An 11,710-nucleotide genomic window follows, 5' to 3' on the forward strand; every position below is an offset into this window, starting at 1 on the left:
AGTTACAGTCACCCTCACTTTGCAGTGAGGAAAAGGCGGACATTACTAGCTAGTTGGCGAGATTGCCCGCCAATTCCGATTTGACTAAAAACCAAGCAGAAGTTGTCTGCTTGTGGATTAAGTTTTGACGGCTGTTGCACATATTTCGGTCAATATTATGGAATGCACATTATTTGACAGCAGGAAACATTAAATATATCAAGTCACCAAGGTTTGTTCTTCCACATGCAGCAGTGACTCTGGCTTGCAGCTCAAAGCAGAGTGAGAAAATAGCCGCCAAAGAAAATCTGAAGAATCAACCACTGAGACTGAAACTATTTAAATATTGTGTGTTTCATCTGTAAAATATTTATGTACATTATTTAGATGGATATATAATAATAAAGCAAATGATATTTAAATGTATCACCTCTAAGAAGGGTTTGAATAATGTTTTTGAGTGTATAGAACTCAAATCAAATAAATAAGTAATAATATATAAGAGTAACAAGACATCATATACAGTTGCAATCAGAAATATTCAACCCCCTCAACTCAATGGACATTATGGTGATGTGGATGACAGATAATGACAATAAATGACAAAAAAAACTCATCAAACAACAAAAGATATTTATTGATGTGTATTTTAGTTATTTTGACAACAGAAGCTGACTTAACTATGAAGTTCAAATGAAAAATGTAACTCTTTCAACACATGTGCATGTGCAGTATTATTCAATCCCCCAGCTTCAGTACTTTGTGGCGCATCCTCTAGCTTTTATAACTTCTAAAAAATGTTTTCGGTAAGTGCAGACAAGCTTCTCACACCTCTCGATCAGAATCTTTGCCCATTTTTCAAGTGCAAAAGCCTCTAGATCAGTGATGTTTCATTTGATGGCTTCCATGCTGCAACTGCCTTCTTTAAATCCCACCAAAGATTTTCAATCAAATTTGAATCTGGTGACTGTGAATGCCACTCCAGGACGTTCCAGGATCTTTTTCTCAACCAAGCTTTGGTGGACTTGGAGGTTTTGCTTTGGATCATTGTCTTGCTGGGAAGTCCAATGATCACCAAGGTTTAATTTGTCAACAGAAGGCATCACATTCCTCTTTAACATAGCCTGGTATTTCTGTGAATCCATGATGCCATGTACACAATAAAGATTGCTAGTTCCTGCCGCAGAAAAAACAGCCCAACATCATCTTTGACCAACCTCATGCTGGACTGTGGGGATGGTATTCTTCTGGTCCTAAGCCTGGCCTTTCACACGCAAGACATACCGCTGGTCCATACGTCCAAACAGTTCCAGTTTGGTTTCATCAGTCCATAGAGCTGTCACCCAAAACTCAGTAGTCTTATCCAAATTCCTCCTGGCATATTCTAGTCGACTTTTGATGTTCCTTGTGGTCAAGAGCTGAGTGTGTCTTGAAGCCGGCCATGAAGTCCTTTTTTATTCAGTGCACGTCTTATAGTTGCCACTGACGCACTTGTACCAGCCTTCATCAGGTCATCCTGTAGGTGTCTTGCAGTCACACAGGGGTTTATCTGAGTTGTTCTGACTAAGTTGCTGAGGGTCCTTGATGAAATGTTGGGCTTTCTTCCACGGCCAGGCAGGTTTGAAGCTGCTCCATCAGTTTTAAACTTCCTTATAATGTTCCCAATTGTGTCTCTTGGAATATCATTTTTTAGGGAAATCTTCTTCTACCCAAGGCCTTTCAGGTTTGATGAAATAATCTCCTTCCTCAGCTTTTGTGGAAGCTCCTTTGTCTTTCCCATGATTGCAACTCACCTTGAATACCTTCATGGGTGGGGTTTATATACGCATCACAGCTGAAGCAAATGAAGGATCAGTATAGAGTTCCCAAAGGCTTAATAATGTTTCAACTCAACTTTAGGACAAAAAACTGTCAGACAGCTTTAAAAACAACAATATTATATAGGGGTTGACATGGCTATCTTAACAAAATATACTGCTACACACAAATACTACATCATGCATTTTACGTGTTGATTTTCTGTATCACTCAACTCATAAAGAAGTCATCCGAAGCAGAATCTTGCTCAAGAGCAAGATTCTGTCAACTTTAATTGATAAATCCTTAAAATCTTTGGGGGGTTGAATATTTCTGATTGCAACTGTAAGACAAACACAACCCTTCTGATTGATTGTCTCCTTGTGTATTTGCAGTTCATACTCAAACACGCAAACAAAAGCTTGTGTGTAAAAACCCTGGTCAGCAGGGCATGCAAGCTCTCGGACGGAGTAAGGCCTCGAGCCTGCAGCCTGCACTGGGCCTCAAAGGTGCTACTGTAACATCTGTACGAGACGCTCCTTCCCCACGAGGCTTCAGGAAAGGTAAGAGGGGGGGGGGGGGGGGGGGGGGGGGGGGGGGGGTAACTGCACTACATATAAACTGTGCATTCAAGAGAGTACATTCATAAAGACGTGTGGAAGAAGCAACCAACATATCTAGATCATGAGTACACACTTATACTCCCAAAAACATGTAGAAAATCTTTCTGTTGATATACTGCATATAAAAACAAGATTCTATGTGTTAGTGATGATCAGTAAAACTATCCCAGGTATATTCCAGCAACTGAGTGTCGTCCCTCCATAAAGTTCAATCAATCAATCAAATGTTATTTGTGCAGCACATATTCACAAATCACATATTAGTCTCATAAGGCAGGGGTTTTCAACCAGGGGTCATTTTTTTTGTATTTTACAAATTTTTGTAGATTTGTTTGAGGTTTTAAATATAACCAAAATGGAAAACCAAATGTTAAAACTTCCTTCTATCCACTTGCACGTGTGCACACACACACACACACAGACACACACACACACACACACACACACACACACACACACACACACACGTAGGCACGCACGCGCGCGTAGGCACATCAGTGGACAGCGGATTACTTTCTAGTCAGAATGGTGGTCCCTGGGACAAAACCACTTGAAAACCCCTGTCATAGGGCTTTAACAAGGTGTGACATACTCTGCCCTTAAGCCTTAACTACACTAAGGAAAAAGTACCAAAATCCCCTTTAACAGGGTAAAAAGAACGTAGAATCCTCAGAGAGAAAGTTGAGAGCTTCGTGTGAGAGTTCAATATTTCCTAATCTCTATAAACAGATCATGTGTGTGAAGTCGTTTAACTTCCTGTTTCATTATAAAGTTCTGGTTTCTTGGGTTTGAATGTTGATGTCAGAGACAATTATTTAAAAAAAAAAACATGGAAGCAGAGGCCAAGGGAGGACTGTCTGTGACCTACATTTCCCATAATGCAACTTTAAAGCATTTTTCATTGCACCTGATAACTTCAAAATCCTTTTAAACTTTTCTCCCTCAGTTTATATTTCAGTGTGGTTTTCAAACTCAAACCAAAGTAACCGGTTTACAGATCTTCTCACACCCACACAATGAAATCTGTTTTCATAGATGACTTTATATCAATGTGAATGGTGATGCCGAGTCTTGACTGCCTCCTGGAGGCTGACTGAAGTACAGGCCATACTCACTTCCCCCTCAGTTGAACTTTATTTGGGATTAATCAGAGTCACTGTAAATGATGGCAGGGTTGTACTGACTACTATTTAACATGAGTTTGAATGTGATTGGTAAATTTTAAATACAGCCACATCCCCAGTTATAAGAGGGTGTGCACACTTATGCAACCACATTATTTATTTTTTTTATTTTTATTTTTCCCCCTAAAAGAAGTTTGTTTTTTCAATTGAATTGTTCACGTTAAAGGTCACATTAAAGGTTTTATCTTTGTCTCATTTGTTTACATCACAAAAACCTTGCATTTTAACAGGGGTGTGTAGACTTTTTATATCCACTGTAGACTGATTCTAATTCACAAACAAACGCATGGTGGTGAGAATAAAATCAGCTGGTGCACAGGTGTCGTGATCCGGCGAGAAATTTTTGGCACGCACTTATTTTCTGCAGAGAGCAAGAACATTTCTGCGCACGTTAGTAAATGAAGCCCTTTGTTTCCTTATTTAGATTTTTAGTTGTTAATCTTTGACTACTGTGATATTCATATTTAATGATGTGTCCATATTTGCTATTAAATTGGTTTATACTGTTGTTGTCAATGTAAGAATGTCTAAGTCTATCCCCCTTAATTTAAGCTTTTTTTTCATATCTCCCAGCCCTACATGGTAGTATGTAGGCAGTGATGAATACAGAGTTTGAAATAGACATATATATTTTCATAGTCATTCGAGTAAAAATGGTGCTCATAATTATCCTCAAATTGGCAACATCGATCTGAAGAACCAGCATTGAAGAAAAAATTATGGTTATTCAAATACAAGTTTATTAATATGGTACATTTCATTAAACCACATAGAAGATCTACTACATGAGTTTGTTTCTCCCCTGCAGACTGCAGTTGCAGGATGACCATGCAGTACCAGATAATTTATCATCTTCAACAACACTAAATTTATATAAAGCCTCATTTTGTAAATATACAATTTTTTCCTGTATGAATCTGAAATGCCTTTTCATGGTTGTAAATTAAGAGAAGCTTTTATCAAGTGTTGCAGGCTCGTCATCTGTGTGAGTTTTCATGTGGTCGTTCAATTGACTTCTTTCTCCAAAACTTGTCTGACATGTATGGCAAGAATAAGGCTCTTTGTGTCTCCTCATGTGTGCTGCCAAATGCCTACGTTGACCATAACCTTTCCCACATGTTTTGCAAGAATATGGCCTCTCACAAGTGTGAGTTCTCACATGCTTTTTCAAGTCACTATTACGCACAAAGGTTTTCCCACATGTTTGGCAAGAATACGGCCTCTCACCACTGTGAACTATCATGTGGACTTTCAAATCACCACTACGTCCAAAACATTTCCCACAAGTTTTGCAAGAAAATGTCTCCTCATCTGTGTGTCTCCTCATGTGTGCTGCCAAATGGCCACTTTGACCAAAACCTTTCCCACATGCTTTGCAAGAATATGGTCTCTCACCAGTGTGAGTTCTCACATGGGTTTTCAAATCACCACTACGTTTATAGGTTTTCCCACATGTTTGACAAGAATACGGCCTCTCACCTGTGTGAATTCTCATGTGGACTTTCAAATCGCTCCTACGTCCAAAACCATTCCCACATATTTGGCAATGAAATGGCTTCTCACCTGTGTGCATTTTCATGTGTCTTTTCAACGTACTATTAGCTACAAAACTTTTCTGACATGTTTGGCAAGAATATGGCCTCTCATCTGAGTGAATTCTCATGTGGACATTCAAATGCTCACAGGTTTTAAAACTTTTTGCACATGTTTGGCAAGTAAATGGCTTCTCATCTGAGTGAATTCTCATGTGGACTTTCAAATGCCCACAGGTTCTAAAACGTTTTGCACATGTTTGACAAGTAAATGGCTTCTCACCTGTGTGAATTCTCGTGTGGATCTTCAAATGCCCACAGTTTGAAAAACGTTTTCCACATGTTTTGCAAGAATATGGCTTCTCACCTGCGTGACTCCTCATGTGAACGTTGAAGTACACCATCCCAATAAAACTTTTCTGACATATTTTGCATAAATAAGGTTTCTCACCTGTGTAGTTTCTCAGATGTATTTTCATTTGATGTTTGTACATAATAACTTCACCTTTGTCACATTTGAAAGAATTTCCACTACTATGAGTATCAGCGGTAATCTCTGATATGTAAACATTTTTACTGTGACTCCTGTTTTCATGAAGACTCTTCTGTGGGTTTGGTTCTTCATTTCTAGTTGATCCTGATTCCACATGTTTTCTTCTGTTCTGATCTTGACTCTCAGCTACAGTAGAATTGTGAGAGAGGAGCTGGTGCTCACCCTCTGATTCTGGTTGTCTGGGATCACTTTCCTCATAATCAGGAGTCAACATAAAGGTATCAGTCTCTTGCTTCAGTACGAGCTGCTCTTCTTCCGGACTGATGCACATGTCCTCCTGCTCCCCTTTAATTTGTCGTGGCTCTGGGTTCTCTTGGTCCAAACTGGAGTTCCTCTCCTGGTTACAGAGTTGCTGGTCAGTGAGAGCCTCCTCCTCATTACAGGCATGCTGCTGTGGGAGCTCTGGAGGAACAAAGAGGCACAAGACAGAGGTTAAAACTGTGATGATATAATAAAGACAATATAGTTTCAGATTTGTTAATTACTGTGAAAGCTAAGTAACATTATTAACTGCTTCTCCAGTTTTAACTCCACATATTGTTGTTTAAGTGTTTAATATTTTCATTGAATAATTTGTTGTTTGAAACAAACATTCAAATTTATGATATAAATTAAAAAGCAATAACTAAATAAAGGAACATGTAGTGTTTTCTCCATCCAGACCATATAAGGTCAGGTCTGTATAAAGCACCAGTCCAGGTTCAGATGTTATTGATCAGGACCTGGTGTGATGTTGTCTTGACATGAAAGTAAAACAGCTTCTTTATTTTAAAGTAGAATACATCATCACAAAGATGAAAGTATGTTCTAAAGAGTTATTTGCTTCTTTGTGATAATCTAGTCCTGACTGGAACAATCCAAGTCTATTGTTCCTTGACTGAGTATGGTTTTTGCTGTATCTTTGAAATAAATTGATTTTATCATTTATTATTGCAGGTATTTGTTAAATCTTTCTTTATAAACATTATCTCAAATCATTATTTTGATTTGCTTACATCATGAACAAACATGCATTTTGTATTTCTACATCAATTCTACATTATATGTAGAATTGTCAAAAATGACCCATACTTATTTTCTGCGGAGTAAGAACATTTTTGCGCACGTTAGTAAATGAGACCCATTGTTTCCTTATTTAGATTGTTAGTTGTTAATCTTTGACTAGTTTGATATTCATATTTAATTATGTATCCATATTCACTATTAAATAGGTTTATACTGTTGTTGTCAATGTTAGAAAGTCTAAGTTTATCCCCCTTAATTTAAGCTTTTTTTTCCATATCTCCCGGCACTACATGGTAGTATGTAGACAGTGATGAATACAGAGTTGGAAATAGTTATATATTTTCATAGTCGATCGAGTAAAAATGCTCATAATTATCCTCAAATAGGCAACATCGATCTGAAGAACCAGCATTGAAGAAAAAATTATGGTTATTCAAATACAAGTTTATTAATATGGTACATTTCATTAAGCCACATAGAAGATCTACTACATGAGTTGGTATCTCCCCTGCAGAGAGTAGTTGCAGGATGACCATGCAGTACCAGATCATTTATCATCTTCAACAACACTAAATTTATATAAAGCCTCATTTTGTAAACATAAACATTTTTACCTGTATGAATCTTAAATGCCCTTTCATGGTTGTAAATTAAGAGAAGGCTCCTCATCTGTGTGAGTTATCATGTGATCGTTCAATTGACTTCTTTCTCCAAAATTTGTCTGACACGTAGGGCAAGAATAAGGCTCTTTGTGTCTCCTCATGTGTACTGCCAAATTCCTACGTTGACCAAAACTTTTCCCACATGCTTTGCAAGAATATGGCCTCTCACCAGTGTGAGTTCTAACATGCATTTTCAAGTCATTATTACGTGCAAAGGTTTTCCCACATGTTTGGCAAGAATACGGCCTCTCACCACTGTGAACTATCATGTGGGCTTTCAAATCACCCCTACGTCCAAAACATTTCCCACAAGTTTGGCAAGAAAATGGCTCCTCATCTGTGTGAGTTCTCATGTGGACGTTCAATTTAATTCTTTCTCCAAAACTTGTCTGACAAATATGGCAGGAATAAGGCCTCTCATCTGTGTGTCTCCTCATGTGTGCTGCCAAATGGCCACTTTGACCAAAACCTTTCCCACATGCTTTGCAAGAATATGGCCTCTCACCAGTGTGAGTTCTCACATGCGCTTTCAAGTCATTAATACGTGCACAGGTTTTCCCACATGTTTGGCAAGAATACGGCCTCTCACCACTGTGAACTTTCATGTGGGCTTTCAAATCACCACTACGTCCAAAACATTTCCCACATGTTTGGCAAGAATACGGCCTCTCACCTGTGTGAGTTCTCACATGCGATTTCAAATCATTATTACGTGCAAAGGTTTTCCCACAGGTTTGGCAAGAATACGGCCTCTCACCACCGTGAACTTTCATGTGGGCTTTCAAATCACCACTACGTCCAAAACATTTCCCACATGTTTGGCAAGAATACGGCCTCTCACCTGTGTGAATTCTCATGTGGACTTTCAAATCACTCCTACGTCCAAAACCATTCCCACATAGTTTGCAATGAAATGGCTTCTCACCTGTGTGCATTCTCATGTGGCTTTTCAATGTACTATTATCTACAAAACTTTTCTGACATGTTTGGCAAGTAAATGGCTTCTCATCTGAGTGAATTCTCATGTGGACATTCAAATGCCCACAGGTTCTAAAACGTTTTGCACATGTTTGACAAGTAAATGGCTTCTCGCCTGTGTGAATTCTCTTGTGGATTTTCAAATGCCCACAGTTTGAAAAACGTTTTCCACATGTTTTGCAAGAATATGGCTTCTCACCTGCGTGACTCCTCATGTGGACGTTGAAGTAGACCATCCCAATAAAACTTTTCTGACATATTTTGCATAAATAAGGTTTCTCACCCGTGCAGTTTCTCAGATGTATTTTCATTTGATGTTTATACATAAAACCTTCACCGTTGTCACATTTGAATGAATTTCCACTACTATGAGCATCAGCGGTAATCTCTGATATGTAAACATTTTTACTGTGACTCCTTGTTTCATGAAGACTCTTCTGTGGGTTTGGTTCTTCATTTCTAGTTGATCCTGATTCCACATGTTTTCTTCTGTTCTGATCTTGACTCTCAGCTAAAGTAGAGTTGTGAGAGAGGAGCTGGTGCTCACCCTCTGATTCTGGTTCTCTGGGATCACTTTCCTCAGAATCAGGAGTCAGAATTAAGGTATCAGTCTCCTGCTTCAGTACGAGCTGCTCTTCCTCCGGACTGATGCACATTTCCTCCTGTTCCCCTTTAATTTGTCGTGGCTCTGGGTTCTCTTGGTCCAAACTGGAGTTCCTCTCCTGGTTACAGAGCTGCTGGTCAGTAAGAACCTCCTCCTCATTACAGGCATTCTGTTGAGGGAGCTCTGGAGGAACAAAGAGGCACAAGATAGAGGTTAAAACTGTGATGATATAAGTAAGACAATATAGTTTCAGATTTGTTAATTACTGTGAAAGCTAAGTAACATTATTAACTGCTTCTCCAGTTTTAGCTCTACATATTGTTGTGTAAGAGTTTAATATTTTCATTGAATAATTTGTTGTTTGAAACAAACATTTAAATTCATGAAGATAATTATAAAGCAATAACAAAATAAAGGACACATGTAGTGTTTTCTCCATCCAGACCATATAAGGTCAGGTCCGTATTAGGTACCAGTCCAGGTTCAGATGTTATTGATCAGGACCTGGTGTGATGTGGTCTTGACATGAAAGTAAACCAGCTTCCTTATTTTAAAATAGAATACATTTTTTTTTTTTACATCTTTTCACAAAGATGAAAGTATGTTCTAAAGAGTAATTTGCTTATTTGTGATCATCTAGTCCTGACTTGAACAATCTGAATCTATTGTTCATTGGCTGAGTATTGTTTTTTTATAAACATTATCTCAAATCATTATTTTGATTTGCTTACTTCATGAACAAAACATACATTTTGTATTTCTACATCAATTCAAGAAATTGAGTCATCATGGGTAAAAAATTACCCATACAGATGTGTATTCCCTACAGAGCATCTGCCATTCATTTCACATGGCTGACTCTACACAACTGATGCACTCAAGTCTTTAATATGCAAAAAAGCTATTGAATAATTCATTTCAAACTAGCTACCAATAGCTAGATCAACAAAATAAAACTAGAAATGTGTGACGGCGATACCAGCACTCTGGATAAAAATAATAAAAAGCACAAGAATATTTCCAAAGGCATATCAATCAGTCTATTTTTTATATACTGTTCTATTCCAAGTTTTATTTTGGTGATGCAGCTATCATTAGCTAGCTAGAAAATAATATGTCAACTAGATAAAAGCTAAATATTATTTTGCATATTTCTCTTCCTCACTAGCCATGGATTGTAAAATAAGGCCTGTATCTGCAGCTATGTGAAATGAATGGCAGGTGCCCTAATGTGAATACATCCTGTACGGGTAATTGTTGACCCATAAAAATAATGATCTGTTAATCAAAAACAAGATAATTATTGAATACTTAGAATATTAAATTGATTTCAAAGATATAGCAAAAAAAACCACTCAGCTATGCATCCAAAAACATAGATGAATACGGGTCATTTTTGACCCATGTTGTGCATTTGAAAGAAAGTGATCCGAAATTATTTTTATTTAAAAAGTAAGAAAGGCAAGGTTTGTAAATGAGACCAGGGTCGACCGATATCTAAGTGGAGGAAACACAGAGCAACCAAGAAATCCCATATCAGTCACATTGTGGTTGTACATACCGATCCTGTGTAGCCTTATTTCAGGCTTCAAAACGACGTCTAGCAGTCTGCGCTGGCGAGCGACCTCTTCTTCGTACTGGATGATGATTTTTTCAAACACTGTGAATATTTCTTCGGCAGCAGCGGTTAGTCGCTCACTGATGAAACCTCTCAAGCACTGAACCGAAGACATCACTGCTCCGTCAACTACTTGAATATTTACCCGAGACACAACTACTCTATTGTCTTCCAGCTAACAGCTAGCATGTACCGAGGTAACGCTGCTAGCGCTGTCTTGACTTCCGGTCTGTGTCACACTGCGAAGGTCCGACAGAGAGACAGGGTAAACTTTTTTATCCCTATGTATTAAGAGATTTTAGCGCCCCCTTCTGACAGGTGCGAGGACCTGCATATGTACATTCACGCCAATGTTGGAAATTACAATACGATTCTATGAGTTGTAATACAGAGTTAAATCATAGTGACAGAATTCAACATGACATAGACCAGTCTTCATACATGTCGGTATCACAGACTGTAAATATAGATGGATGACAGAACTCCACTCCCTTTAGTTTGACACAAATGGAGGTCAAATATGTTGGATATAACATTCTCTCGCACTTTTGGTGTTATTTTGAGTCAGAGTCTGCACAGTAGTGACCGTGGTGCGGAGCCACAGGGTTGAGGGGTAACTGACTTAAGGCTAACGGAACCGGGGAAGCCAGGAGAGTTTCAGTACGGAGAGACTCGGAATTTATGGTTCAACCAGGACAGAGGGGATCGCAGCCCATCCCAGAAGTTTAGACCAATTTCCAAATCTTTCATCAGGCTTCAGGGGATCAGCTCATTTGCCTCTGTCCAGGAATATTGTTGAAACAAAACCAGCCAGTTCTTGGATCAACAGCCACCTCCGTTAGCACATATATCCAGAAACACATTTTTGTGATCTCCTTCCTTCAAATACTCTCACTCCTCAGTTCTCTACTAGGCTGGCTTTGTTTGAATTCCCTCCTTTGTGGCGAACAGGTTTGTCCAATTTAGGGGGAAGAGGAACATCTTCCTGTGTGGTGGCTCAGGTGTACGAGAGGCTGGTCTGAATGTAATAACCTTTATACGTTTCATCCTCCTTAGTATGGCCTGTATAATAAAGTACAAATTTGGGCACAGGGGGGGGGGGTTCCCAACGGGGTTCCCAACGCAAAATAGTAGTTGCAGAGACAGCGCGCGCCGTCTGTGGTACTGGAAATCCA

At 38.8% G+C, this 11,710-nt stretch overlaps 1 protein-coding gene across 2 annotated transcripts; it reads right to left on the reverse strand.

The window, feature by feature from the left end:
• Positions 1–4,300: 4,300 nt before the first annotated feature.
• Positions 4,301–10,776, reverse strand: LOC128444560 (gastrula zinc finger protein XlCGF57.1). Of its 2 annotated transcripts, none has more exons than XM_053427104.1 (3): positions 10,479–10,776; positions 8,861–9,100; positions 4,301–6,070 (listed from the first exon to the last, which is right to left on the reverse strand). In XM_053427104.1, exons 1-3 carry the CDS (start codon positions 10,648–10,650, stop codon positions 4,527–4,529), a joined length of 1,956 nt encoding a protein of 651 aa, XP_053283079.1. In that variant the 5' UTR covers positions 10,651–10,776; the 3' UTR covers positions 4,301–4,526. The 2 variants fall into 2 exon arrangements, with proteins under 2 accessions (XP_053283079.1, XP_053283077.1); XM_053427102.1 differs by having other exon boundaries at positions 8,513–9,100.
• Positions 10,777–11,710: the final 934 nt, after the last annotated feature.

Source organism: Pleuronectes platessa, chromosome 7 (assembly GCF_947347685.1).
Source record: "Pleuronectes platessa chromosome 7, fPlePla1.1, whole genome shotgun sequence".
Classification (NCBI taxonomy): domain Eukaryota; kingdom Metazoa; phylum Chordata; class Actinopteri; order Pleuronectiformes; family Pleuronectidae; genus Pleuronectes; species Pleuronectes platessa.